A 27,637-nucleotide genomic window follows, 5' to 3' on the forward strand; every position below is an offset into this window, starting at 1 on the left:
CAAAATGACTTATAGAGAGGCAATACAGCAGTGGGAGTGACTTCCGACTTTCTGCAGGTTTCCCCATTGACTTTCTTTGTAAGAAGCAGACAGAGCTATGGAAATGGCAAGTACATGACTGTAGGTCGGTGGTCTCCATCCTTTCCGGTTTGGCGGACCAGCAACGAGGGGGAAAGGAGGGGGAGGATGTTCTGTGTGAGTGGAAGGCATTTGTAGCTTGTGACGTGTGGGCGTGCTTGCGCTAGCGCCCGCCGCTCATGTAAGTGGAGCTTTGCACAGGAGCACAAGCATCCAGTTTCAAATAGATTGCAGCCTGAGGTTTGGGGACCCCTGGTGTAGATGTGGTGTAGCAACAAGCAGCCACAACCTTTGCCAAATTTCAATTCCATATTTCTCCATCACTCCACGGACTATATTGGCTGTGGACTAGTTTCCGTACACAATTCAAAGTGTTGGTTATGACCTATAAAGCCCTACATGGCATTGGACCAGATTATCTCCGGGACCGCCTTCTGCCGCATGAATTCCAGCAACCAGTTAGGTCCCACAAAGTCGGCCTTCTCCAGGTCCCGTCAACTAGACAAGGTCATTTGGCGGGACCTAGGGGAGGAGCCTTCTCTGTGGCAGAGATTCACAAAGCCCCCAACCTCATCGCCTTGCATAAAAGCTTAAACACCTATTTATGCCGCCAGGCTTTGGGCCATTAGACCTTAACACCCTGGCCAACGAGTGTAGTATGTTTTGCTGTGTGAATGGTAATGAATGATTTTAAATTTAGTGTTTTTTAAAGCTCTTTAGTTATATTAATTGGATTTTTTAGATATGTATATGATATATTGTTTTTGATGTGTTGTGAGGCGCCCCAAGTTCTCAGAGGGGCGGCATACAAATCCAATTAATAAAATAATAAATAAATAAATTCCATGTGAGTCATGGATTCCAGATTTTGGATGCATTCTTTAAGCTAGTCCATTTGAGATACATTAATTCAAATATTGTTGCCTTACTGTTTCGCCCAATTGAAGGCTACAAACAATCCAACAAGGTTTTAGCGATATAAAGATGGTTTGTGGTGGATTGTAAAGATAAACATTGTTGGAGTTTTTATGGAAGTGATGTTGTGTTAGCTGAAATACTACATAATATGTCATGAAAGTTATATGGATTGTATGACACGATGAGTATTTTGGATATGAATTTTAATATAGAAAAGCTAGCTTAGCTTAGAGAAATAGAAGTTGCATTAATAATCACAAGTTATAAATGGCAAATATTGATTTAATGAGTACTATGTGGTTTGCTACAAGGAATATTTGTCAAAAGAAGCAGAAATGACTATAAGAGTATGCTTCTTCTAACTCCTTTGTTACATAATAGAGTTGGGTACGTCATGAGAAACATAAAGATTGAATGCAGTAGGCAAGGGGGAATTAAATGGAGAAAAACAATTATTAGACTGTGAATTGAGTAAGAACATCCATATAAAAATAAGTATTCTGAGATGGTTGGTCAAAGATAATGAATTAAGGTCCAATTGTGAAAAGATACTGTACATGAAAAAAGAGTGAATGAATTGAAAGGAAGAATAAGAATGAGAAAGCTATTAGACGGAATTCAATAAAAGATCTTGAGTAAGACTGGGGCAAGAAATTCAAGAAACAAAGGCAATGTGTAAACATTGGATGGGCATGGGGAAAATGTTCTAATCCCAAGAAATAAGGAGAGATATAGTGAACAGAGCTGGAATAATTTTTAGTTTACTTTTTCTTGTTTATAGTACAGTGATACCTCTACCTAAAAACGCCTCTATGAACTTTTCTAGATAAGAACCAGGTGTTCAAGATTATTTAGCCTCTTCTTAAGAACCATTTTCTACTTAAGAACCCAAGCCCGGAAAAATTTCCCAGGAAATTTGAGAGCGGCACGAAGGCCCGGCTAGTTTTCTGCCATTCCCCCTGGGTTTCTCTCTCTGGTGCAGTGTATGGGAGGCAGCCTCACGTCGGGTGTATGGGAGGTGTGATTTCATTACAAGGAATAACAATAATTACTTGCGGGACTGTATGGGAGGTGTGATTTCATTACAAGTAGCCAAAACAACAAAATTCATCCGGAAAAAAAAATACTATTATCATCAAGTTTGGGGAGGGAGGGGAATCAATTTTGCTGATGATTTCAGAGTTTCCGATCAAACGAGAGCAAAGGACAATAATGAATAAATATGCTAAGTGAGTACAGAATTATAATTATTTGTTGGGTTGAAAAATGGCAAGCTCTGTGCAACAAAATGGAAAAGGTGGAATTCTGAATTAACCAATTACATATTTTTTTTAAAATTAATGGAATACTCTATTTCCGTGATGGCGAACTTGTGGCATGCAGAGCCATATCTGAGGGCATGTGAGCTATTGCTGTCATCTCCAGCGCGCATGTGTGTGGTGGCCAGCTGATTTTTCAGCCTTCCAAAGATGTTAGAGGAAGGGAGGAATAACAATAATTACTTGCGGGACTGCCTTCTGCCATATGAATCCCAGCGACCAGTTAGGTCCCACAGAGTTATCTTTCTCCAGGTCCGTCAACCAATGTCGTTTGGCGGGACCAAGGGGAAAAGCCTTCCCTGTGGAGGCCCCAGCCCTCTGGAATCAGCTCCCCCTAGAGATTCGCACTGCCTCCAATCTCCTTGCCTTTCACAAGAGTCTTAAGACTCACTTATGTCGCCAGGCTTGGGGTAATTAGATCTTGCCCCCCTGGCCAATAAATGTGATGTATGGCTGTGATTTGAATTTGTTTGATTGATTTTTAATATATCGGGTTTTTAGCTTATGTAATTTTTTATTAATTAGATTTGTCTTTGTAGTTACTGTTTTATAGTATATGCTGTGAGCCGCCCCGAGTCTTTGAAGAGGGACAGCATACAAATCTAATTAATAATAATAATAATAATAATAATAATAAGAAGAAGAAGAAGAAGAAGAAGAAGAAGAAGAAGAAGAAGAAGAAGAAGAGGAAGAAGAGGAGGAAGAAGAGGAAGAAGAGGAAGAAAGTAGTGGCAAGCACATCCAAAGTGATGTCTCGTAACCCTACTCTACCGCCTGGGGAGAAAGAAGTTAAAGAAGCAATGGCAATTCCACCTGTGTACATGACTAAGCTAGCAACAATAAAGCTAATTAAAAGAGGGAAGATAGGGTGTGGGCCTGTGACGCGGGCAATGAACAAATTGAGCAGCATTATATAAACCAACTATATCTTCAATGGGAATTTTGATACTCTGATGACATTAGTTGAGAACTAACGAAAGCTTAGTAATTTTAGTAGTTTTTAATAAATTTTAAATGTTCTGGAGATTGTGATGGCTGTTGCTTCTTCATTTCTAAATACACCTGGAACTCGCATTTTTAGAACAATTCTTGAAATGTATGTACATATGTATGTATAACATTTCTCATCATGAATTGTATGTACCAATTCCACATTATATCAGCTGACCACCCAAGCAAAATGGCAATAATCCTTTTTAAGACATGTTATGATAACCTGCAGCTCCCTCCAGAATTCAGATGGATTATACACTGGTGGCTGTGCACAGATGTCAGGTATAAACTAACCCTGAAAATACAGAGCGCTGTCTAGATGTAAAAAGATGCTTTTCCTGGTAGCATAAGGCCATACTAAAATACTAGTTACCATTGTCTTATAAAAGAAAGAAAAATGACTAGTCTTTTTCTCCACTTTGCATATATTTATTTACCCACAAATAAATATTTTAAACAGGTACCTAAGAATTGTTCCCAGAAAAAAAATTGAAAAAAAAAATTAAACAGATTTTTTTTACAATAGCTTCATAAATCAAGAATGGCTTTTACTAATAGTATTAAGATCACACGATTTCAAAAAAAAGAATTATTTTTAAAGTCTTAGATGAGGCTTTTCTTGAGATCTGAACATTTGGGAAAACTGTCCTTTGACTTCTTGCAAACATAAACAAAATCTAAAATAATAAAAAAAACCAAATTATTTTGTCCTTTCCACTTCCAATCCATCCAAATAAAGTAACTGATCTTTTCTAGTCAAACACAGAATAAGTACAATTTTACGTAGCAAGATTGCTTTATATTCAGAGACTGTTGAATTCAGGAAGATCACGACGTAACCGTATTGCCTTTAATTTCTCTACTTTAATTTTTGCTCTCAAAAGTTCTTCTTCCAGCTGCTGTCTCCTTTTCAACCCATCCCTTTTTTCTTGGATATAGAGGCCAATTTTCCTTTGATTTTCTAAAATTATGTGATGTTCTTCTTTCAGCATTTGCAACATTTGTGGATCATACCCTCCACATGCCGGCCTAAACCGTTCTCCACTTTCGAGCCTAAAAAACTCATCTCGCCTGGGGATAGGCGATGGAGATAGCATTCTTATATCCACAGAAGACAGGGAAGTTGATGGAGATCTCTCCATGACATGGACCATATGTTGCTGATCTCTTTGTTCCAAGTTATCCTCCTGTGCTTGCAATTCAAGTATTAATGAAGGCGGTGGCTTCACATCCTCTTCTTCTGGATCCAGTTCCAGTGTGATGGCAGTAGGGTGGGCCTCCAACGCTAGCTGGGGAGAACTTGTAGTAGCAACTGTTTCTTTTACCAGGGGAGCACTAAAAAAGAATAATAGTTTAGGCATTAGAGTCTTCTCTAGCCACAAAGACTGTAGACACAAAATAGCATTAACTGACATTACTGGGTCCATAAAATCTAAATAGGCAAACATTAGTAATTGAGTAAAAAAAGACTACTTGGAAACTACTACTGGGCAACTGAAAACTTTTCACAAGAAGGCAATGGCAAATACTACTGTAATTTAGATTTTTACTAAAAAAAAACCTACATAAAGGTGTCTTTATAATTACCAAGAATCAAGCTCAAATCAAGAGAGTTGAATTTTTAAAATCAGCCTCTGACCTATTTGTACTTTATGCTCCGCGAGCTGCACTGGCTTCCTATTAGTCTCCGGGCACAATTCAAGGTGTTGGTTATTATAAAGCCCTACATGACTCAGGGCCAGACTTTTTACGGAACTGTCTCCTGCCGCATACCTCCCAGAGACCAATAAGAGCACACAGAGTTGGCCTCCTCCGGGTCCTGTCAACTAAGCAATGCAGGTGGCCACACTGGCTCTATGGAACCAACAACCCCCCGATATTCGTACTGCTCCCACCCTACTGACCTTTGTTGGTATGATTGGTCTCTTAAATTGGGGTTTTTTAGATTACTTTTTAATATTAGATTTGTTACATTGTTTTTTATTGTTGTTAGCCGCCCCGAGTCTTCGGAGAGGGGCGGCATACAAATCTAAATAAACTAAACTAAACTAAACTTCTGTGTGGCCACAAAGACCTGGCTTTGCCCGCAGGCCTGGGGGAGGCCATGAACTAACAACTGACATGGCCAAATTGTATGAATGGTATGTATACATGTGATCATGACTGTTTTAATTAATGGGTTCTTTTTATTGTGAGTTTTATAGTTTTAGATATTATATTCGACTTCTTTTATTGTTTCTGTATTGATTTCTATTTATATTATTATTGTAAGCTGTCCTGGGTCATACGGGATTGGGTGGCATGGAAGCTAGATAGATAGATAGATAGATAGATAGATAGATAGATAGATAGATAGATAGATAGATAGATAGACAGACAGACAGACAGACAGACAGACAGACAGACAGACAGACAGACAGACAGACAGACAGACAGACAATCTAAATAACTAACTAACTAAGTAACTAACTAACTAATTAACTAACTATTTATGTGCTGCCAGGAAAGACAATAGACAATGGAAAAAGAGAGAGAGAAATATCATGGAACAATTACATCTTGAATAATTATCTTCTCAAGTATCTTCCCTGAGTATCTTTTTTCCTGAAAACATGGACAAGAAGTCTATGGCTCTTTGGAAGCTGCAGAATTACAGCTTCCAGCAGGCAGAGGTAGCATGGCCAATAGTGAATCATGCTGCAAGTTGTAGTTCAGCAAGTTCTGGAGGAACACGGGTTATTTCCCTCTGTCTTAAAGTGTTTATTTCTATATCTGCACTGCACATATCCTCCAAAATGGCTTGCTAGTCAGAAGGACCTTGAATATCATTAACCAGAGTGAGTCCACATAGGTTATAATTACAGTATTTGGATTCATTCCAATCTTCCCTTCTCTCAGTGCTTTGACTAGTGCAGAGGACTTCAGGGAATCTCGGGGACAGTTGCTCATCTGGAACTGGACTGAGAAGAATACTTAGAAGCTTGCAAGTATCTTCCAATCTAGCAGTAAGTCAGTGAATGATCTTGCTCTTCCCAGAAGATAGTGGAAGGAAAGGAGACAGGAAAATCATCCTCTCATCAGATAGTGCAGAGGTGTCAAACTCAATTTCATTGAGGACCACATCATGGTTGTATTTGATCTCGGGTAGCCAGGGTGGGCATGGCCAGCTCGACGCCACTTGTGTTGGGGGCGCCTGTGGCTCTGCCAACAAAAACAGGCTTTCGAGCTCCATTTTCAGCTCCTATGGCCTCCTGCAACCCTCTCCCAGAGAAAACAGAGTGTGTGGCCCTCCCAAGCTCCGTTTCCTCTGGCAGAAGCACCACGGGCTGGTCCTTCGCTGTTTCCAGGGTGGCCCCGTGGGCCAGATCTACGTACCCCATGGGCCTGAGTCTTGAGTTTGACATGTAGGGGCTTAAGAAATATTAAAGACAGCAGCAGTGAAAAATTGAATACACTAAAATGGGGGGCATTATTTCCTTCCTATGTTTCTTGAATTTACCCTTCATTAAAGACAAAATAAGAATACAGTGGTACCTCTACTTATGAAACTTAATTCATTCCGTGACCAGGTTGTTAAGTAGAAAGGTTTGTAAGAAGCCATTTTTCCCATAGGAATCAATGTAAAAGCAAATAATGTGTGCGATTGGGGAAACCACAGGGAGGGTGGAGGCCCTGTTTCCTCCCAGGAAATTCCTAGAGAGGCCACATGGAGGCTTCTCCCTGCCTTTTCCGGCCCTGTTTCCTCCCAAGAAATTCCTAGAGAGGCCCCACAGAGGCTTCTCTCTGCCTTTTCCAGCCCTATTTCCTCCCAAGAGATTCCTAGAGAGGCCCCACAGAGACTTCTCCCCGCCTTTTCCAGCCCTGTTTTCTCCCAAGAGATTCCTAGAGAGGCCCACGGAAGTTTCTCCCTGCCTTTTCCGGTTACAGTTTCAGAGGCTCGGGTTTGTAAATGGAAAATAGTACTTGAGAAGAGGCAAAAAGAAATCTTAAACACCTAGTTCTTATCTAGAAAAGTTTGCAAGTACAGGTGTTTGTAGGTAGAGGTACCACTATATAAAATTTTTTGAGGTAATTAAGCTATTTTAAGAGGAAAATACAGTACTAGGTAGAAAAAAAATTAAAATACTTTAAAAATATTTGATAAGTGTTATACACGCAGCCTTTAAGCTATAGCATGTCCATGCATCATTTTTTTTAAATAAAAGCAATTTTGGTATAACATAATTTAATGTACATCTGCTTATTATTTATCAGCTCCAAAGTATCTTCCTGTTTCCATTAAAAAGTATAGATTTATCTAAAGATATAGTGAGAACCTCATTGCTGGATGAAATTTTTCCTAGACCAAAAATATTTTCATTTCTCGTCTTTGCTGCTCCATTCAAAGTCTCCCCTTTGAAATATTTGTTTTAAAATAAATAATTGAATAATTGATTATTCAGCAATCTTCCATTATTATTGCATGGCAACCGCAGTTCTTCCTTCAGCTAGATCATATACTGCAATTGTACTCAATTCCTCTACAGAAAGATTATTCTAAACTTGCTAACACTAAAGTAAGGAACATTGGGTCAACATCGTTTTCTTGGAAGCAAACTACAATCGTTTTATCAGGATTTGCATGTATAAGTACACATCAGGACATTCAAAATGAAATGATCCAAGCAGAGGTTTCAAATCAGCAGCTGTGAGCAATGGAGCATTAGTCATATGACCTTGTATAGCGGACAACCCACAGAGAAAAACGGGAGTTGCATCTAATTAAGGATGAAAACAGCTGATATCTAATTGAACCGCTAATATTCATCAGTAAACATTGCCAAGCAAAGTAAAGTATCTTGGATTTTAAATTGTGCAACTTCCATACAATTATCAACTGGGAAAAGGGTATGTCCCCTTTTTTTACTCATTTCCTGGTCCATTAGTTTTAGCAGTTGTATTTTTCATAAGTAAATATGGTATCTGGCAATGCACAAATTATGGTTGCAAAGAACCATAGCCAGATAAAACCAAAGTGGCTGAGAAGGCAAACACTTTGTGGCTAGCTATCTCTTTAGTTCTCTCTTCTAAAAAAATCTTTCACATTCCCCACTTATTTTAATACTTATTTTTAAGATCTACAGGGAGGGATAATAGACAAATTTATTGTACTTAAATTTATCCCCACAAACCCTATTTAGGATCACGGTATTCCTTACTAATGGTTAATATTCCAGATAAATTATTTTGTAACACTAGACTACTCCAATAATCATCTAATACTGCATTTAAAAAGAATGTTTAAGCAATTGATCATTGTGGGGTTTATTTTGTATTAGGTGCTGCACAGCATCTAAACAAGATTATTAAACAACAATGGTACTCTAGCCATTAGTGCTCAAGCTGAAACCTATTACCAAGATGGTTCAATAAGTAACATCCTTCAATCAAAGTGATGTTTGGCCCAATCAATTTTAAACATATCAGCCTGAATAATCATTATGAAGTCTCATATCTCAAGAATACTACTGCTTTTTTATCTTTTTAGACTACTATTCCCATTGAACTTAATGCACTTTTGTTTACAACTGCTGGATTGCAAAACCCTATTTTTGAAAGAGTATTAGGTGTGTTTGCTATCCAAAGTTATATAAAGCAGCTGGGATAAAAATGAAAAAAAAAATCATGTTATGATGTTATATATCGTATCATGTAAGCATAGTTGATACAAATCCTTACATGAAAAGAACCTGTTATTTGACACGCATCTTCTGGGGAAATAATTTAGAGCACAGTACTGTTTAACGTAACCGGAGGCAGGGCAGTAAAAGGAGGCAGGGAAAAATCAAAGGCTGGCTAGCGTGCCCATACATGCCAGCCCCTCTAGACATTCCACTTAAGATTATTGTATTTGTTTACTGCAATAAATGATATAAATTTAAATAGGAGCAATAGGAACCAGGGAAAGAGATCCTGCTTTTCCTTAAGATTTTTTGAAAAAAATATCTAAGGGTACAGAGCAGACATGGGAAGCTTGCAGTAGAAAAAAGGGTATAATCAAAAAGGCCCTGCAAGAAAGGTCAAACACAGCTTGCCTGTTTTATGTCTGGCTCAAATCTAGACATGCTTCAATTTGATCAAGCACAAAAGAGCCTGCCCTGAAAATAAGAGGTTTTGTGCAGCTGCAGCATCCTTATCTGCCCGAACCTGAGCCTTGCAAACCTGTGCACGTTCTTTTTCTGAGTTTAATTACAACTTTATCTTTAATCTGCCTTCACACAAGGCTAAAAAAAAAAGGTTTTGAGATCCACTTTTATTATTTTTAAAAGGCAGAGTAAAATTACCAGGTAAAATCGTCTAAAAAGTCCAAGTGCAGTTTAAAAATGTATTCTGTGTGGGGAGATTAACATAATCCCTGTCTGGGCACACGCAAGAGTGAGCTCCTTTGTTCTCCAACTCGACTTTATGTAGATTTTATCCAAAACAGGCAACAGCTTCCGTATGCAGGCAGATGACTGCAGTACCATACTACCTTAAATGTAGAACAGCCCTTCGCCTGGTCAACGTTTGAATGCTATGCCTATTAAAAGGGGAGGGGTAAAAGTTGGAGCTCCTATTTCACTTGGATTTTTTCTTAACCCTCACTTGCCAGGAGTCTGACAATAAGATCCTGGAAATACAGCTGCAAGCTAAACTGCCCAATCGACCCCTGTCCTTGCAAATCCGAAAGGCTGCTTTGAAAAGCAGACTCGGATTGCAGCATTCTTAGGTGTTGTTTTTTCCCCCCTCTAAGCTAAAGCATTCTGCTCAAACAAGGGTTGGAAGATGCTCAAGTTGGCCAACCAATCCCAGCATAAAAGGCAACTTACCACGGCAGGTTACTCCTCTCTCTCAAACACACAGTGGAAATCTGAGGGATCATTTCCACAACTTTCTTAGTCGGCTCAGAGATGTAGCTTTTGTAGTCGCAAAGGGTCTCCTTTTGCTGCAAGAGTTCTTGCTTGGCGTATTCCTTGAGCCTTTTGTACAGTGTGCGCAGGCCCTGGGCAGTGCGAGGCGGGCGGTCAACTCCAATGGCATTGTAGTTATCAGCTATGATGTCCCAGCATTTGTTTTTTTCCACTATGACTGAGTGTTTGTTGGTGTGTTCCTCGAGAACGTTAACGTAGGGCTTGACAAGTTTCAGCAGATCAAGCTTTTCAGACAAAGTAAAATTCGAGGATCTGGCCTTCCCAACCATCGTCCCCTCCAGCCTGAAGAATAAGCAGTTCCTGGAACCACCACACAGATCCGAGCTCTGCTCAGCTCTTTTTCACAAACAGGAGAAAGATCAGGCTTAACTAGGCTTGTCTCATTTAGGCCCACGCCTACAGGGGAGGGTTTATTAAAATTCCTTCAGCTTAAGCTGACGCAGGTTCGTGAAATCTGGTTAAGCCAAGCCTGACCTACATAAGGCTTCAGACTGAAGGAGAAGGGGGGGGGGCAGTGCGCACGCAGAGACACTTTTGTGCCAACAAAAAAACAAAAAACCTACATTTAAACATAAAGGTTTAAAGATTAGCACGTTACCCTGCCAAATATTACCCAATACATCCTGAGTTTACAAGCTTACATCTCTTTTGCTGATGGGGGTGGGGGGGGGAGCAACTGCAGAGAAGACTGGATTTATTCATGCTCAAGAAAAGGACAACTTTTTAATGGGGAAGGGGAGACATTTATTGGTGATCAAGCTGCACCACCTCTGAAAAAAAAAAAAAAAGGAGAAAGAGGAGAAACAACAACAAGCCAGACGAGTGGATTTGGAGGAGGAGGCGTATGTAGAGAGATCCCTAACAGAGCCCCCAGATCACGGTTCTGTTCCCCTGCGGCTCTTCTCTCAGGCTCCATTTGCATAATGCTAGTCCTGCTGTCAATCAGGAATTGCAGATTGCCTAGCTAGTTAGGTTTCACTCAGGGTCGGGCTTCTCCTCTCGCAGCAAAGCTAAGCTTCCCCAGCACTTTGCAGTGTGGCTTTGGCTTTATGCGCGCACGCACACACACACACTTTTTAAAGAGGCAGAGACTCGATAGGAATGAGCGGAAAACAGGGTCTCCGCCTTACAGCTCCTTATAGTAAGTGTGCAACTGCTTATAGTCAGCCACCACATGGCACAGAACCACACATCTCAGAGGTGCAATCTTGAGTCCAGATTCCGCTTGTCCTTCTAATGACCTTCAAATGAGCTAGGCTAAAAAAAAGCCATCGTATCCAACCAGGAAGGAGCTAAGATTGATGCAAGACACGAAGGATGCAAGCTTGGGAAAACGCTGCGATAATTCTGTCAATCATACCAGCTTGTAAAGTAAAAAGAGCAGTGTTAAGAATTTGTCAATTTATTATCACATAACCGTCACTGATCACAGTTCTACTTTAGGTATGGAGCACAGCCCTGAGAAGTATTGTGCTTACACATCACACATCACAATATTTTTGTAACCTTTCAGAGATGTAGGAATCAAATTAAACCTCAGGTCCATCTTTCCTTTTATCTCCAAATCACAAAATATTCCCTGCTACTCAGGGAAGTTATATAAAGACAGGAACAGGACTCTCTGACGACCTTAAAAATAGGCAACTTACTCCAGTCTTTAAAGACATTACCCTCCCTGCTTACTCTACCTAACTGGTTGGTATAACAGACAAAAGTTATAACTTTTTATAAGAAAAGCATTCACACAACATAAGCTATAGTTTGTTTAATCATAGTCTACCAACTCATGGCTGGGTTGATTCATCTAGTGTAATCAATATTTTATACCATACTGCTGGAAAAAATAAAGGGAACACTCAAATAACACATCCTAGATCTGAATGAATGATATATTCTCATTGAATACTTTGTTCTGTACAAAATTGAACATGCACAACAGCATGTGAAATTGTCAGTTTTGCTTCCTAAGTGGATTTCACAGAAGTTTGATTTACTTAGAGTTATATTGTGTTGTTGTGTGTTCCCTTTATTTATTTGAGCAGTGTATAATATTTATATAATATTCAAATATTTATATTATTTTTTATTTTCAAGTTCCTGATCAAATGACTATATTCACTACAACTTACAACATTGTGTGAAAACCAAATAAGTTGCTGTTGTTGTTGTTGTTGTTGTTATTATTATTATTATTATTAATTAGATTTGTATGCTGCCCCCCTCAGTAGACTCGGGACGGCTCACAACAGTGATAAAAACAATACATGGTAACAAATCTAATAATTAAAATCTAAGATGACAGTTTTTCATTACAAAGTCTAAAAAGAAAAAAAAAACCAATAGATAAAATACATACACATGTTATGTTATAGCTTAATTGATGTGGAACATAAAATCTTCCTGTGTAAAATGGAAAACAATTAAATTGCCTCTTTTCATAGTTTCTTTTTATGACTTCATGATCAAACACAGGTCTTATGGCAATTAACACGAAACAACATTTTTTCCCCATAACTGATCTGAGAAACTGCCCTGGAAAAGTTAGAAATCTGCTCACTGAAAGATATATTATCCAAATATAGATTTTAGAATAATTTTCTTACCAATCGATAAGGGTTTTTTCTTGTACTGTACTGTATTTTTTAAAAAATTAAGTACTATGCATAGAAAGTATTTCTTGGAATGCTCTAGAGCAGTGATGGCGAACCACAGGTAGCATGCAGAACTATATCTGTTGGCACGCGAGCCGTTATGCTAGCTCAGCTCCAACTTGCATGTGTGTACTGGCCAGCTGATTTTTGGCTTGCACAGAGACTCTGGGAGGGCGTTTTTGGCTTCCAGAGAGCCTCCAGGGGGACGGGGAAGGCGTTTTTACCCTCTGCCAGCCCCAGGGAAGCCTTTGGAGCCTGGGGAGGCAAAACACGAGCCTACTAGGCCCACCAGAAGTTGGGAAACAGGCCGTTTCCAGCTCCCAGAGGGCCTTCGTAGGGTGGGGGAAGCTGTTTTCACCTTCCCCAGGCATTCATGCATGCTCTCATGCATGCTCTTTCAGCACCTGAGGGAAAAAAAGGTTCGCCATCACTGCTGGGGAATTCTGGGAGTTGAAGTCCAAATATCTTCAAGTTGCCAAGGTTGGGAAACACTGCTCTAGAGCTTGAATCAAGGTCTAAAAATCTCTAATCCACCACAACTTTAGATGTAGTTTTTATTTATATCAAGGGTGAAAAATCTATACGGAGATGTAAAAAAAAACATTAATAGCTACAGTCATCTTTATGGAAAGATCTCCCTATCATTTTATCATTATGAATGTTATTTCTCTTTTATAAAGAATATTATTTTTACTTAAATTCAGGCAAATCAAATCAGAATCTTAAATGACAGTGAAACACAATTCTGAAAATATTTAATAATTAGATATTTTGGACAAGCTCCACCTGTAAAGAAGAGCAGCCCATTTTCCACTTATTCATGTCTGTTGTGCATGTGCTTCTCTAAAAATATTAGAAAACTATTTTATTCACTTATGGATAGCAGTTACACATTACTAGAGTCCACTATGATGTTGTATAACACAGCACTTATTGACAACTTTTTAAACCTGCTATACAGCTGCCTTCCAGAACCGCAGCACAAGTCTATGAAAATATGGAATCATTTTAGAAAACTATAAACAAATTATATATTCATGCAGTGCGTTAACGTATTTCTGTTTATCAGAATGAAATAAGTTGAATTCAATGTAAGATTTCATAGGATTCTTGCCCCAAAAAATGATTGACATTTAAAGAACAAGGTCACAAAAGCAAATTTGAAATTCGTCAGATGAACATAACTCAAAACCTGGTGGATATCACTTCATAAACAAAGAACCAAGGTGTTGAAAACATGCCTATGGCCAGGAGATGTAGAAACACAGCCAGATTCACCAGACTAGTATATTTGCTCATTGTTTCAAGCTCCGTAGCTGCATTGATGATGATTCCAACGAACAGAAATACAGTGGTACCTCAAGATACGAACCCCTCGTCTTACGAACAACTCGAGATACGAACCCAGGGTTCAGAAAAAATTTGCCTCTTCTTACGAACTTTTTTCATGTTACGAACACCAAACCCGAACTTCCGGGTTGGCTTCGCCGTGCAGCTCCCCAGCAGTCTCCGAAAGCGGTTTGATCTCCATGTGTCCTCAACCTTTCACGGAGGGTTTTCCACCTCTCCTCTTCCCAGTTTGCTCTCCATGTGTCCTCAACCTTTCACGGAGGGTTTTCCACCTCTTGAAAGGTTGGGGACACATGGAGAGCAAACTGGGAAGAGGAGAGGTGGAAAACCCTCCGTGAAAGGTTGGGGACACATGGAGAGCAAACTGGGAAGAGGAGAGGTGGAAAACCCTCCGTGAAAGGTTGGGGACACATGGAGAGCAAACTGGGAAGAGGAGAGGTGGAAAACCCTCCGTGAAAGGTTGAGGACACATGGAGAGCAAACTGGGAAGAGGAGAGGTTCGGGGGGGTGCTGGGAAGCCCCCCAGGCCAGCTGTCACCTTTTAAAACAGCCGCGTGGCTTCCCAGCAGTCGCGGAAAGCCGTTTTTTTGCGGGGGAGGGTTTTGGTTGCACGGATTAATTGACTTTACAGTAGAACCCCGACTTACGAGACTAATTGGTTCCGGAAGGAGGCTCGTAAGTCGGAACGCTCGTATGACGAAACATTGTTTCCCATAGGAAACAATGTAAAGTCAATTAATCCGTGCAACAACAAAAAAACCCGCTGCCGCCGAACGCGGAAGTTAGCGTTCGGCTTCAGGAGACAGCTGCGAAGCGGCGCGCGTGTTTTAAAACGTGGCAGCCGGCCTGGGGGGCTCGGGGGCTTCCCCCCGAGCCCCCCAGGCCGGCTGCGAGCCCCCCAGGCCGGCTGCCACGTTTTAAAACACCCGCGCCGCTTCGCAGCTGTCTCCTGAAGCCGAATGCGGAAGTTAGCGTTCGGCTTCAGGAGACAGCTGCGAAGCGGCGCGCGTGTTTTAAAAGGTTGCAGCCGGCCTGGGGGGCTTGCCAGCACCCCCCCGAGCCCCCCAGGCCGGCTGCAACCTTTTAAAACACGCGGGATACGAGCGCCAAGGAGCTGTCTCCTGAAGCCGAACACGGAAGTTAGCGTTCAGCTTCAGGAGACAGCTCCTTGGCGCTCGTATCCCGAATGTGAGCTCGGGAGGCGAACAAAAATATCGCTCCCCTCCCAGCTCTTATCTCGAGTAGCTCGTAAGTAGAGCTGCTCGTATGTCGAGGTTCCACTGTACATTGTTTCCTATGGGAAACAATGTTTCGTCTTACGAACCTTTCGTCTTACGAACCTCCTCCTTGCACCAATTAAGTTCGTATCATGAGGTATTACTGTATTAAAACAAAGGAAACCAGCAAAATTATTTCACCAATCAAATGTCTCCTTGAAAGGACAACTTCTCAAAAGCAATTCTTACAACAAACACAGAAGATGGGACAATTCTGAATGGACAGTGCAAACAGCAAGCCTGAAATAATCCATTTTATATTTAAGAAAAAAGCACCCATGCTATCACAATATGAAGTAGAAAATATTTTCTCTGTATCATACATATTGTAAAAAAATAATCTTATATATTTTTTCAATTGATGTCTCTTTTCCTTCTCCAAAATAAAAGTCTTAGAAGTTTTGCTCCTTCTCCAATATAGTGTTTCCCAAATCTAACAATTTACCATAGCTGTTCTGCCTGACTGGCTCAGGCAATGCGTAATAGTCCAAGGAAAAGAAATCAAATACACACGTGCTCTGCTAATCAGCAAACTTGCATTAAATAAACAAAAAAGGGTTACTCAAAACAGTTCTTAGTGTCCAAAAACAATGATAGTGCAAGGCTTACTTCAGCCGCATACAAAAACACAGGAAAAAACAAACAAAGACAACCTGGAATGAGCAAAGACGTTTCAGGAGTCCTTTTGAATCTTTGAAGCAAACAGCAAGTCCCAGAGTTTTCACCTCCCACTTGTCTGAAAAAGCTGGGTTGAAAACTCCAACGGCAGGCAACAGAAACTTCAGAGCAGGAACCACAAAATAACACAGATAAACAGCCACAGTTTGCCTTGGGCCTCAGTTCCCTTTTATCCCTTTAGCCCTCATTAAGTAAACCACACCCAGCCCTCAGTATAAGAACCACACCCAGCCCAGGTGCTACTATGATGACTTGTAATACTTCTTCAGTCGATCCCTTCTCTGCATAGCTCTTCTGCTACGCAGATCAATATATTGATCTGCGGAAGAATCCAGAGACGAAAGACTGTCTGAGGGACTGTATGCCAAATCCCCTGGGCTATCTGCTGAATCCTCGTACCAGTGGCCTCGTCCTCCTGGCTGTCTGCCACGTCTTCCTGGTTGTCTGCCACATCTTCCTGGCTGTCAACCAGGCTTTCGCATTCAGTTTGTGCCACGTCTCTCCCATCTGTGGGAGCAACGGCTGGCCCAGGCCCAAACACAACAATAGCTGTGCATCCTTAATGCATACATAAAACCCTGTAGATTAAATGCTTGAATAATCCTTTAATAGTATGATGAAGAACTAGGAATGTATGAAATGTTTTACAATTCAGACAATGCAAAGCATATCCATTCATAAGTAAATATGATTGTAAATATAATGGAACTGGAAAAGGTGCAAAAAAGGGCAACAAGTATGATCAAGGAAATGGAGCATCTCCTTTATGAAACCAGGTTGCAAGGCCTTGAAAGGGGTGACTTGATCAAAGTGTATAAAATCATGCATTCTTTCCTCTATCACACAATACTAGGAGGAGGGGGCACTCTCTAAAGCTCATAGGTAAGAAAGTGAGGACAAAGAAAGGGAAATATTTTTTCATCCAGAGGGTCGTTGGTTTATGGAATTCACTTCCAGAAGAGGTCGTGACAGCTGTCAGCCTTGATAGCTTCAAGGCAGGATTAGACAGATTCATGGATGCCAAGTGTATCGGTGGTTATTGAAACGGATGTCCATGTGCCGCCTCTATATTGATTGAGGCAGGTAGGATTCCCTTGAGTACCATTTGTTGCCTTCTCTTTCTGCTCAAGATCCCCATGTACAATTGATGGGCCTCTGTGTGACACAGAATGCTGGACTCAATGGGCTTTGGCCTGATTCAGCACGGCTCTTGTTTTCATGTTCTTATTGTTTTTAATCATGTGAAATCCCTTCAGTGCAGTACCCCAATTAGGGCTTGGCTACTTAACTAAGAATATTCACCCCAATGCTTCAATTAAGGCTCACCAACATCACACAGACTGTCAACTACTTGCAGGCAATGACAAATTCAGCAAACATAAAGTGTATTTGCACACTTTATATCTTTAGGCTTTTATTCAGATAACATGGAAGTAATCATTCCTGAAAAGGTATGGGGGGTGTTGTTATCCAGAACATTGTCAAGTATTTTAGATCTTGAATATCTGAGCAGAGCTTAAGTGATTGAAGGCTTGCAGCCTTCAGCAAACTGTAAACACCCAAGTTGAAAAGTAGCTCTTGTTTTATATTTCTAATAAATAAACCCATCACAAGAGAAATCTGAGCTGCAGTCTAACGATAAAAGATATTCCTGAAAAAGTTATATGAAAAAAAATTAATACTAAGGAGGAAACATCCACTTGGGGCACTTGAAAAATATTTTAAAAGTGAATGAATCTTGACATAAAACAGCAGTAGGTTGTCCCAGCTTTATCGCTAGCTTTCAGGTTTATATAGCTACTTTTCCAGGATGTTGTTGGGGTTCCCAAAGTTTTACGGTAGCTGAAATAGGAAAGAACCTTAGAAAGAGCTAGCCGAAGGATTTCTTTGTTCCCCCTTCCCATATGCATTATGATGCTAGGCCAACAATCAAATGGAGGCTGCAACAGATTCCAAGTCATTGATGTAGCTAATTACTCTGAGTCATAATCTTCTTTTGTCTTGGTTATAATATGAATGATGCATTCTTGATTACAGTACTGTTTTTGACCCAGTATATACAGATACATTCTTTTTCCTGCCTTTCTTCATTTACCTTTTTCAGAGCATAAGACGCACCTTTTTACCCTCAAGAAGAGGGTGAAAACTTGGGTGCATCTTATACACCAAATGTAGCCCCACAGTCACCCTCACCCTCTGGTCTCTGCCTCCCAGCAATTTATCTCCTTCAAGTAAACAGAGCCTATTAAGCCAAGCAACTGATTATCAGCTTTCCGACCCGCAGCTGCAGGCAGGCTACCTCCTAAAACTAAATGCGAAACTAAAGCTCCAAGGAGGTAAATTACTGGGAGGTAGAGGCAGAGGTGGAATTTTCTTTTCTTGTGCTAATCAGACTGCTGAGTTAAACCCTGACTTAGTCATATTTGGAGTAGATCTATTTAAATAATTGGGAGGAGCTAGCGTGACTACATTTAAGAAACTTTTCTGGCATTAATATATTGCCATAATGTACATTTCTCCAATTCTTTGCTATTTCTATGTGTCAGGCACACATGCAGAGAAATATAAAGCAGTGTATATCATCTGTACTGTTTGTTGTTTGCAGGAAGCAAATTGCTGGGAGGCAGAGGTATATTTTTTCCCCCTTGCTTTCCTCCCACAAAACTAAAGTGTGTCTTATACTCCAGTGCTTCTTATACTCCGAAAATTATAGTATTTTGTAGAGTCTTTTTTTTTTTCTTTGATAATAAAGCAATGTGCCTTTTATACTAGCGGCCACCAACCTTTTGGGCACCAGTTCCGTGGAGAGGTTTTTCCACAAACCGGAGGGGTGGTGGTTTTGCATGCTGCTTGCATCCCGTGGATGGAGCTTCGCTTGTTTGTGCAGACCGTTTGCTGACATGCTGCAGACAGGTAACAGTCCACAGACCTGGGGTTGGGGACCCCTCGTCTATACTTAATTTCTTATCTTTTCAATAAGCCAGATTCACAAAATCACTTGTTTTTTCTTTTCCCTAAATGGTGGAGATCTTGCACTTTTTTTTAATGGATGGATTTGCAAAGGGGACGCATTCTAGCCACTTCATGATGGTGCTTGAAGCCAGAACATTTTGCTGATGCTTTTAATACAAAGATTGCACATATCACAATAACAATATTCCAACAATACCTACCATCTCCCAAATTACTGATATCTCAATTAACCCTGTTCAGTAGCAACCATTCTTGCTTCCTCAGCAAAATCTGGAGGCATCTGGTACTTGCATTAAGAAAATATTGATATATACAATCCCATATACTGTATATATTTTATCCCACAGTCCTGCTGATATTTTAGAGACAGCAACTATTAGTTTGTATGTAAGTATAGCACAAGTAACCTTGCCTTATTATGAAGAAAGACTTGCCATCACAACTGAAACACAGCTGTCCTGAAATCAATGTTGCTCAGTTTCTACAGCTTTGCTTCAGAAGATATTTCAAAAGCTATTCTGCTTTCAAGTTTCAAGTTTTATTGGATTTATATGCCGCCCCTCCCGGAAAACTCGGGGCGGCTAACAACAATCATAAACAATATGCAATGATAATCCAATACTAAAAGTGAATTAAAACCCCTTAATATACAAAACCAAACATACATACAAACATACCATGCATACAATTGTAACGGCCTAGGGGGAGAAGAAGTCTTAATTCCCCCATGCCTGGCGGCAGAGGTGGGTCTTAAGTAGCTTACGAAAGGCAAGGAGGGTGGGGGCAATTCTAATCTCTGGGGGGAGTTGGTTCCAGAGGGCCAGGGCCGCCACAGAGAAGGCTCTTCCCCTGGGTCCCGCCAAGCGGCATTGTTTAGTTGACGGGACCTGGAGGAGACCCACTCTGTGGGACCTAACTGGCTGCTGGGATTCATGCGGCAGAAGGCGGTCCCTGAGGTAATCTGGTCCGGTGCCATGAAGGGCTTTATAGGTCATAACCAACACTTTGAATTGTGACCGGAAACTGATCGGCAACCAATGCAGACTGCGGAGTGTTGGTGTGACATGGGCATATTTAGAGGAGCCCATGATTGCTCTCGCAGCTGCATTGTGCACGATCTGAAGTTTCCAAACACTTTTCAAAGATAGCCCCATGTAGAGAGCGTTACAGTAGTCGAGCCTCGTGGTGATGAGGGCATGAGTGACTGTGAGCAGTGACTCCCGGTCCAAATAGGGTCGCAACTGGTGCACCAGGCGAACCTGGGCGAACACCCCCCTCGCCACAGCTGAAAGATGTTTCTCTAATGTGACTGTGGATCGAGGAGGACGCCCAAGTTGCGAACCCTCTCTGAGGGGGTCAATGATTCTCCCCCCAGGGTAATGGACGGACAGATGGAATTGTCCTTGGGAGGCAGGACCCACAGCCACTCCGTCTTGTCTGGGTTGAGTTTATAATAAGTATGCATATTCCTACCTATTGTTGTTCTGCACAGTGATTTCATTCCAGTCTTCAAATGCCCAATCACTGTATTCTTGTTTTCACAGGGCAATTCTTCTTCCTTAGATTTTACAATGACAGAAGAATGGAAGCCAGAAGTTGTAGAACAAACGTTTACGGAAGTTGAGCTACACAATTGTCTCCCACATACCTACAAGACAGAATATATATCTGTTATGAAATATTCATTCAACAACTTCAAAATAAATATGTGCCTCTCCTGCCTGCCTCGTCCTCTCTGAAATATCAATGCCTGTCTTCAAAGGGCAGAGAACCTCATATGAAGACACACAAACGTAAACGTATCTCTGGAAACAGTTCTTGAGGATGGTCAGCTGAAAAGCAAATCCAATTTAACAGATCTTGTTTGCAGTTCCTCAGAGGGCTCAGTTGTGATATACAGTGATCCCTCGATTAGCACGGGGGTTACGTTCCAAGACCTCCCGTGCTAATCGATTTCCGTGTTATACTGGTGCGGAAGTAAAAAACACCATCTGCGCATGTGCGCCATTTGTTCCATGGCCGCACATGTGCAGAAGGTGGAGCGACGCAAGTTCGGAGGCTGGCAATGCAATGGTGATTTTTCCGGGATCCTCGCCGCTACCCCCCGCCCGCCCGATTCGCCCCTCTCACCGGCTTTCTTGGGGCAGCGCTGGCGGCAATGGCTTCCTTCCCTCCTTCCCTCCCTCCCTCCTTCCTTCCTTCCTCTCACCGGCTTTCTTGGGGCAGCGCTGGCGGCAATGGCTTCCTTCCCTCCTTCCCTCCCTCCCTCCTTCCTTCCTTCCTCTCACCGGCTTTCTTGGGGCAGCGCTGGCGGCAATGGCTTCCTTCCCTCCTTCCCTCCCTCCCTCCTTCCCTCCTTCCCTCCCTCCTTCCCTGCTCCTTCCTTAAAAAACACTTAAATACAGTATGTAATGACAGAATAAAAAACCCCAGCCCTTACCTGCGTTTCCCTCATCTGCATCTGTACCCTCCTGCTCTTTTTACCGTCGCCGCCTCCACTCCGTGTGCAACGTTTAGGAGGCATCTTGCAACAAGTCTGAACAAGTTCCAACAGTTGCAAAGCTTTTTTTTGCGTTTGCAACGATTGGTCGAGATTTTGGCCAATCAGCAATCAGTATGACGTCATCGGGCGGGAAAAACCGTGTAGCAAAAAAAACCGCGGACTTATTTTTTAATTAATATTTTTTGAAAAACCGTGTTGTAGCGTTCCGCACTAATTGAGACCGTGCTAATCGAGGGATCACTGTAATGTATTAGTTCAACAAACAAAAGAAAGAGATTCTCTTGAGTTGAAAACAGTTCCCTGTGACACATGAGTTAATCCATGCAGGTTTTGGCAGTAATATGGAGTGCAACACAAGAAACATCTAGAGTTCTATTCAGGTGTTTTAATGGATGAACAATTTACAACTGGGAAATCTGGACAAGCTCACTAGTTTATGATTTATTACTAAGTGTTTCTCTTTTTTCTACATTTCCCATTTCATTTACCCCACACCCACCACACAAAAAATCATTACATGAGATATCTGCACAGTAAAAAAAGTTATGCCTCCAAATTCTGGACAGCAAGTGATATCAAAGATGAAGTTGGGACTCTTTTTATAGCCTTCCACGATGTGAAAGAATGCAAATTAATTCATGATTGAAGAAATACCGTAAGAGTGAATAATTTGCATATCTGCCCTTTCAAAGAGCATATGAACTAAATTGGTTTTTGCTAAGCTAATTCTTTTTTTCTGGAAGACCATTACTGGAGTTTTGTTACCTAAACTCCAAATACAAGAGCAAATTTGTAATAGGGCAGGATATTTCGGAGATGGCTAACTCAGCAGTGTGTAAACTGCATGATGATTTATACAATCTCCAAACCAAACAAAATGTTATATAATACACATGCTCCTGATATCTAATATTCAGTGTGGAGAAACTTTTTTTGTATGAAAGAGAGTTTGAGTTTCTATGAGTTCTTATTCTTATTCTTATTTATTAAATTTGTATCTCCGTAGACTCGGGGCGGCTCACAACAATAGTAGAAAACAATGTACAATACAAATCTAATATTTACAAACTAAAAACCCATAATTTAAAAAACATACACACAACATACCATACATAAACTGTATAGGCCTGAGAAAGATATCTCAGTTCCCCCATGCCTGACAGCAGAGGTGGGTTTTAAGAAGTTTACGAAAGGCAAGGAGAGTGCGGGCAATCCTAATCTCCGGGGGGGAGCTGGTCCCAGAGGGTCGGGGCCGCCACAGAGAAGGCTCTTCCCCTAGGTCCCGCCAGACGACATTGATTAGTAGACGGGACCCGGAGAAGGCCAACTCTGTGGGACCTAACTGGGATTCGTGCGGCAGAAGGCGGTCCCGGAAATATTCTGGTCCGATGCCATGAAGACTTTTATAGGTCATAACCAACACTTTGAATTGTGACCGGAAACTGATCGGCAACCAATGCAGACTGCAGAGTGTTGGTGAAACATGGGCATACCTAGGGAAGCCCATGATTGCTCTCGCAGCTGCATTCTGCACGATCTGAAGTTTCCGAACACTTTTCAAAGGTAGCCCCATGTAGAGAGCATTACAGTAGTCGAACCTCGAGGTGTTGAGGGCATGAGTGACTGTGAGCAGTGACTCCCGGTCCAGATAGGGCCGCAACTGGTGCACCAGGAGGGACACGGATCCAGTAAACAGGTGGCAGAACTCACAGCTCCAATGGCATTGTCCACTTCATCAGGTGTCACCAGATCAAACTTTTCCCAGACAGATGGACAAGTATGGGCCCCAGTCACCTCGACTGATTCGTTGTCAGTCGACTCTGTTATCCAATCGGAGTCGAGGTCCGCCCGGATCTGAGCGACTTTATCAGCGAAAAATGTATTAAAATCCTCGGCACTACTCTGCAAGGGCTCCCCAACTCCCCCCTGGTTAAGAAGGGAGCGGGTCACCCTAAACAGAGCGGCCAGGCGATATTCCGCTGCTGCAATCAAGGCGGCATGGTATGCCCATCTTGTCGCCTTGAGCGCCACTTTGTAAGTCTTAATATGAGCTCTTACAAGTACTCATGTTAATTAACATTTGTGGCCTTCTCTTTTTTTTAATATTACCTCATCTTTTTTAATTTCTGGCTCTACATCTTCAAATGTTTTCTGCAGGATTTTTCCTGGAGGTATAAATCTTGGCTTTTTGGCTGACTGCCCCAACAGTTGACTTGGAGCTGCTGATCGTCTCATCTTTGGCTCTGTTGATTAAAAAAAAAATAGCAATCAGGAAGCGTGAAGCAAATTCTGAGTCTTTGAAATCCTACTCTAAGGTCCCAAATACCACATATAATTCAGGAACCTAATTCAAAAATCAGAATGGCAGCATTCCTGACATCACACCATTCAAGTTCTACCTATGTCTCTAACAGAAGAAAGTTCACCGCTTCCTGAAACAGATTCTTACAAAAATACACCTCTCATTAAGCTGGTTCTACTAAGGATAACCAAGTGTAACAAAATCACTTTATATAATATAGGCATCTAGCTACATTACATCTAGACATTAAAGTAAAAAGCTGAGGAATTAAGAAGTATCACTCCCCTTACTCCTTCTCTAGGGACTATATAATATTTTCTGAATTAAGTGTTGAGGAAGAAAGGATTTTTTCTCAGAACCTTTAGGAATTCCAAGGAAATCATGTCAGGAGCCAGGTTGATGTGAGTTATTTTCTTTATCATTTTGGTTTAATTTCTGCACTCAATAGGTTACTTATTACCAATTTCATTAGTCATTATTGTTAATTTAGGGGTTAATTTCAGGGTTTTTAACTGTTATATTTTGTTTTTATTTGTTGTATACCACCCAGAGTCCATGAGGAGTTGGGCAGCTTACAAATTTAATAACTTAAATTAAATTAACCACTCTTGACATAGCTTCTGCTCTGGTAATCTCACACTATTAACCAGAGCATACAAAACTTTCACCAGACCAATCCTTGAATACAGCTCATCTGTGTGGAACCCACATCACATTTCGGACATAAACATTCTAGAAAAAGTCCAGAGATACCTTACCAGAAGAGCCCATAAAATCATCTGTTACAACGTACTTCCTGACTACTTCAGCTTCAACCTCAACAACACACGAGCACACAAGATACAAACTTAATGTAAACCTCTCTAAACTCAACTGTAGGAAATACGACTTTAGTAACCGAGTAGTTGATGCACGGAACTCACTATCTGATTCTGTAGTATCATCACGTAACTCCAAAAACTAGTCTATCCACTCTTGACCTCTCCCAATTCCTAAAAGGTCAGTAAGGGACATGCATAAGTGCACCAGCGTGCCTTCCTTCCCCTGTCCAAATGTTTCTTTTTTACTAGTATCATGTACTGTATATGAATATTATTATATGTTTGTATACCGCTAATATGCATTTCACAAAACAAACAAATAAATAAAATAAAAGTGCATCCTGCAGGGCTGGGGTGCAAGTTCTGCAATGTGTACTACAATAAAATAGGAGTCTTATAACGGCACCATTAATCTAGCAGTTATTTGAAAAAAGCTCGGTCCAATTTACTTTCTTCACAAGGCTGGTTTTTTAACAATAATATGCCTCTAGGTATGAGCAATCATGATTTGTGCCACCAGAGCAACATTTTCCAATGCCCACTCCCTGCTTTTTGTAAGATTTAAACTAAATGTCAACCACTCTAAACTAGACTGCAAAAAACCCAACTTCAGCAATAGAGTAATCAACGCCTGGAATGCACTACCTGATTCTGTGGTTTCTATTCCTAACCCCAAAACCTTTCACCTTAGATTATCTACAATTGACCTCTCCCCCTTTCTAAGAGGTCTGTAAGGGGGCCTGCATAAGCACACCATTGTGCCTACCTTCCCTGTCCTACTGTCTTTTATCATTACTTTTCTAATGCTATGTTTATTCAAATTACCATCCTATAATTGTCTGACAAATATATTTATACATGTGACATATGCATGGCCCTTACTGACCTTTTAGGATATATATATATCACATATTTTTGTTGAATATTTAAAATTAAGGGAGACTAGGATAGCGCTATTTCGGCCTTGTTCTGGCCACATCAGCTAGCCATACCGTTACTGGGATTTGATCCTGGGGTCTCTGCCTTATAAGGCAGAGAATGTGCCACATATATACATATAAATGGATCTAAACACCAGCCTGAAGATGACGAGTGGGACCTCGTGGAAACGGCACCAGAAATTTCCAAATCCTACGCGGGAAGAAACCTGAATATACCAAGACCGTCATAAATGTAAATGTAAATATATATGTATACATATACACACACACACACACACATATATATATATATATATATATATATATATATATATATATATATTTGTTTTCGTAAATTTTCACGGGTATATGTATGTAGATTGTTCTGAGTTCGGGTTTTGCCCTGTGTAATGTTTTGCATGTCAATGCGACGTTTCGGTGAAATCACATTCACCATCTTCAGGCTGGAGTTCCAATCTTTGTGTTGTTGTAAATGGAATATTAGCAAAGAAATGTCAGTTTGCTAATATTCCATTTACAACAACACAAAGATTGGAACTCCAGCCTGAAGATGGTGAATGTGATTTCACCGAAACGTCGCATAGACATGCAAAACATTACACAGGGCAAAACCCGAACTCAGAACAATCTACATATATATATATAATCTACATATATATACCATCCTAGTCTCCCTTAATTTTAAAATTCCAGCTGAAAACATTTTAACATATATATATATATATATATATATATATATATATATATATATAAAAACAAATAAAAATAAAGATCTATTCAATAAAAAGAATTTGATATCCTCATTCTTTTATTATTTTAATGTTATTATAACAGATGCAACTGTCTTAATTAAGGTGGATCTAAGAACTAAAGGCTTCTGAGAACATGCTGTTCAAATGAAGTTTCAAAAATACAAATAAGAAAAAAGGAATCTAAACTGACACCGTACTACGCACAGAATATGCCATAGCGCAAGCTCCCGAGGACGAAGGGACCTACAGCAGCTCCTTTATCCCTTACGCTGCCCGCTTTCTACCAAACCCAAAGCAAAGCTAGACTTACACAGTTTAATGGTCCCGCCATACAGTTTACGCCTTTCCTTTCCAGAACTACGTAGTCGCTTGTTCAATAGCGCATGCGTACACATAAATCTACGTTCTTTAATTCTCCCCGGCCTATTTCTAGGCCTATCACGCATGCGCACAATTTCAACCGGCATAGCTCAATTCCACCATTAGAGCCTTGCTGCGCATGCTCTATTGCCGCCTTTTATTTGTACCACATTTTTTTCTATCAATCATTGTTAGAACGTTATTTACTTTTACAGGAATTGCTGCAGCTGCGGAGAGAGAGAGCGCGCACGCGAGAGAGAGAGAGCGTTTATCATTTACATAAAAATATAGAGCTATGCATTTGAAGAGAACATTGAGAGAGAAAACTTCTTGGTATCTTTTTCTTCTTCATTCTCTTGAATGGTTTTCAAGGCACGCCTATCATCAGCAAGTTCTTTCAGAATGAAATTTTAATTCCAAGTTTTTTCCACCTACCCCTCGCCCTGTGTGGGAGTCAGTTTTGAGACCCGCGTTCAGGTATCCTCGTTCATAAAGTTTAACCACGATTGAATTCAGGCTTCTCGTTGAGTCTTACCTCAGCCTACCTCGCAGGCTGGTTACGATAAGAACGAATATGAAGAGGGACACACCACCACCCCTCGCCAACATTTACGCCTGCCTGGAAAATAAATTGGAGAATGAAAGAAAACGAACTCCGATACCGTGGGGTTTTCAAAATCTAATTCCCAGTTAGTCGGCTCTTTCAAAGGGAGATGAACTTGGAAGTCAACTGTTTGCACGACTCTATACTTGGCACTCTATGTTTTACTC

At 40.8% G+C, this 27,637-nt stretch overlaps 2 protein-coding genes across 4 annotated transcripts in view; both read right to left on the reverse strand.

The window, feature by feature from the left end:
- Positions 1–27,092, reverse strand: part of RAD54B (RAD54 homolog B) — a 59,179-nt gene extending 32,087 nt beyond the window's left edge. The window contains exons 1-3 of one of the 3 annotated variants that reach the window (XM_070748067.1): positions 27,074–27,092; positions 23,800–23,933; positions 20,661–20,835 (exon numbers count right to left, since the gene is read on the reverse strand). In XM_070748067.1, coding sequence (XP_070604168.1) covers positions 20,661–20,835; positions 23,800–23,925 — 301 coding nt within the window. In that variant the 5' untranslated portion in view covers positions 23,926–23,933; positions 27,074–27,092. Of the gene's footprint in view, positions 1–20,660; positions 20,836–23,799; positions 23,934–26,710; positions 26,900–27,073 lie in introns of those variants that run through there. The other 2 variants (XM_070748065.1, XM_070748066.1) reach the window with 2 other exon arrangements.
- Positions 3,716–11,820, reverse strand: FSBP (fibrinogen silencer binding protein). The gene is made up of 2 exons (XM_070748076.1): positions 10,157–11,820; positions 3,716–4,643 (listed from the first exon to the last, which is right to left on the reverse strand). Exons 1-2 carry the CDS (start codon positions 10,525–10,527, stop codon positions 4,112–4,114), a joined length of 903 nt encoding a protein of 300 aa, XP_070604177.1. The 5' UTR covers positions 10,528–11,820; the 3' UTR covers positions 3,716–4,111.
- Positions 27,093–27,637: the final 545 nt, after the last annotated feature.

This window comes from Erythrolamprus reginae, chromosome 3 (genome assembly GCF_031021105.1).
Source record: "Erythrolamprus reginae isolate rEryReg1 chromosome 3, rEryReg1.hap1, whole genome shotgun sequence".
NCBI classification, from domain to species: Eukaryota; Metazoa; Chordata; class Lepidosauria; order Squamata; family Dipsadidae; genus Erythrolamprus; species Erythrolamprus reginae.

Bases quoted from the DNA above. Each gene is read 5' to 3' on its own strand.
- FSBP (XM_070748076.1), bottom strand. From the start codon at position 10,527: ATGGTTGGGAAGGCCAGATCCTCGAATTTTACTTTGTCTGAAAAGCTT. The intron at 4,644-10,156 runs GTAAGTTGCCTT...ATTCTTTTTTAG, and splicing joins GAGAGGAGTAACCTGCCGTG to TGCTCCCCTGGTAAAAGAAA.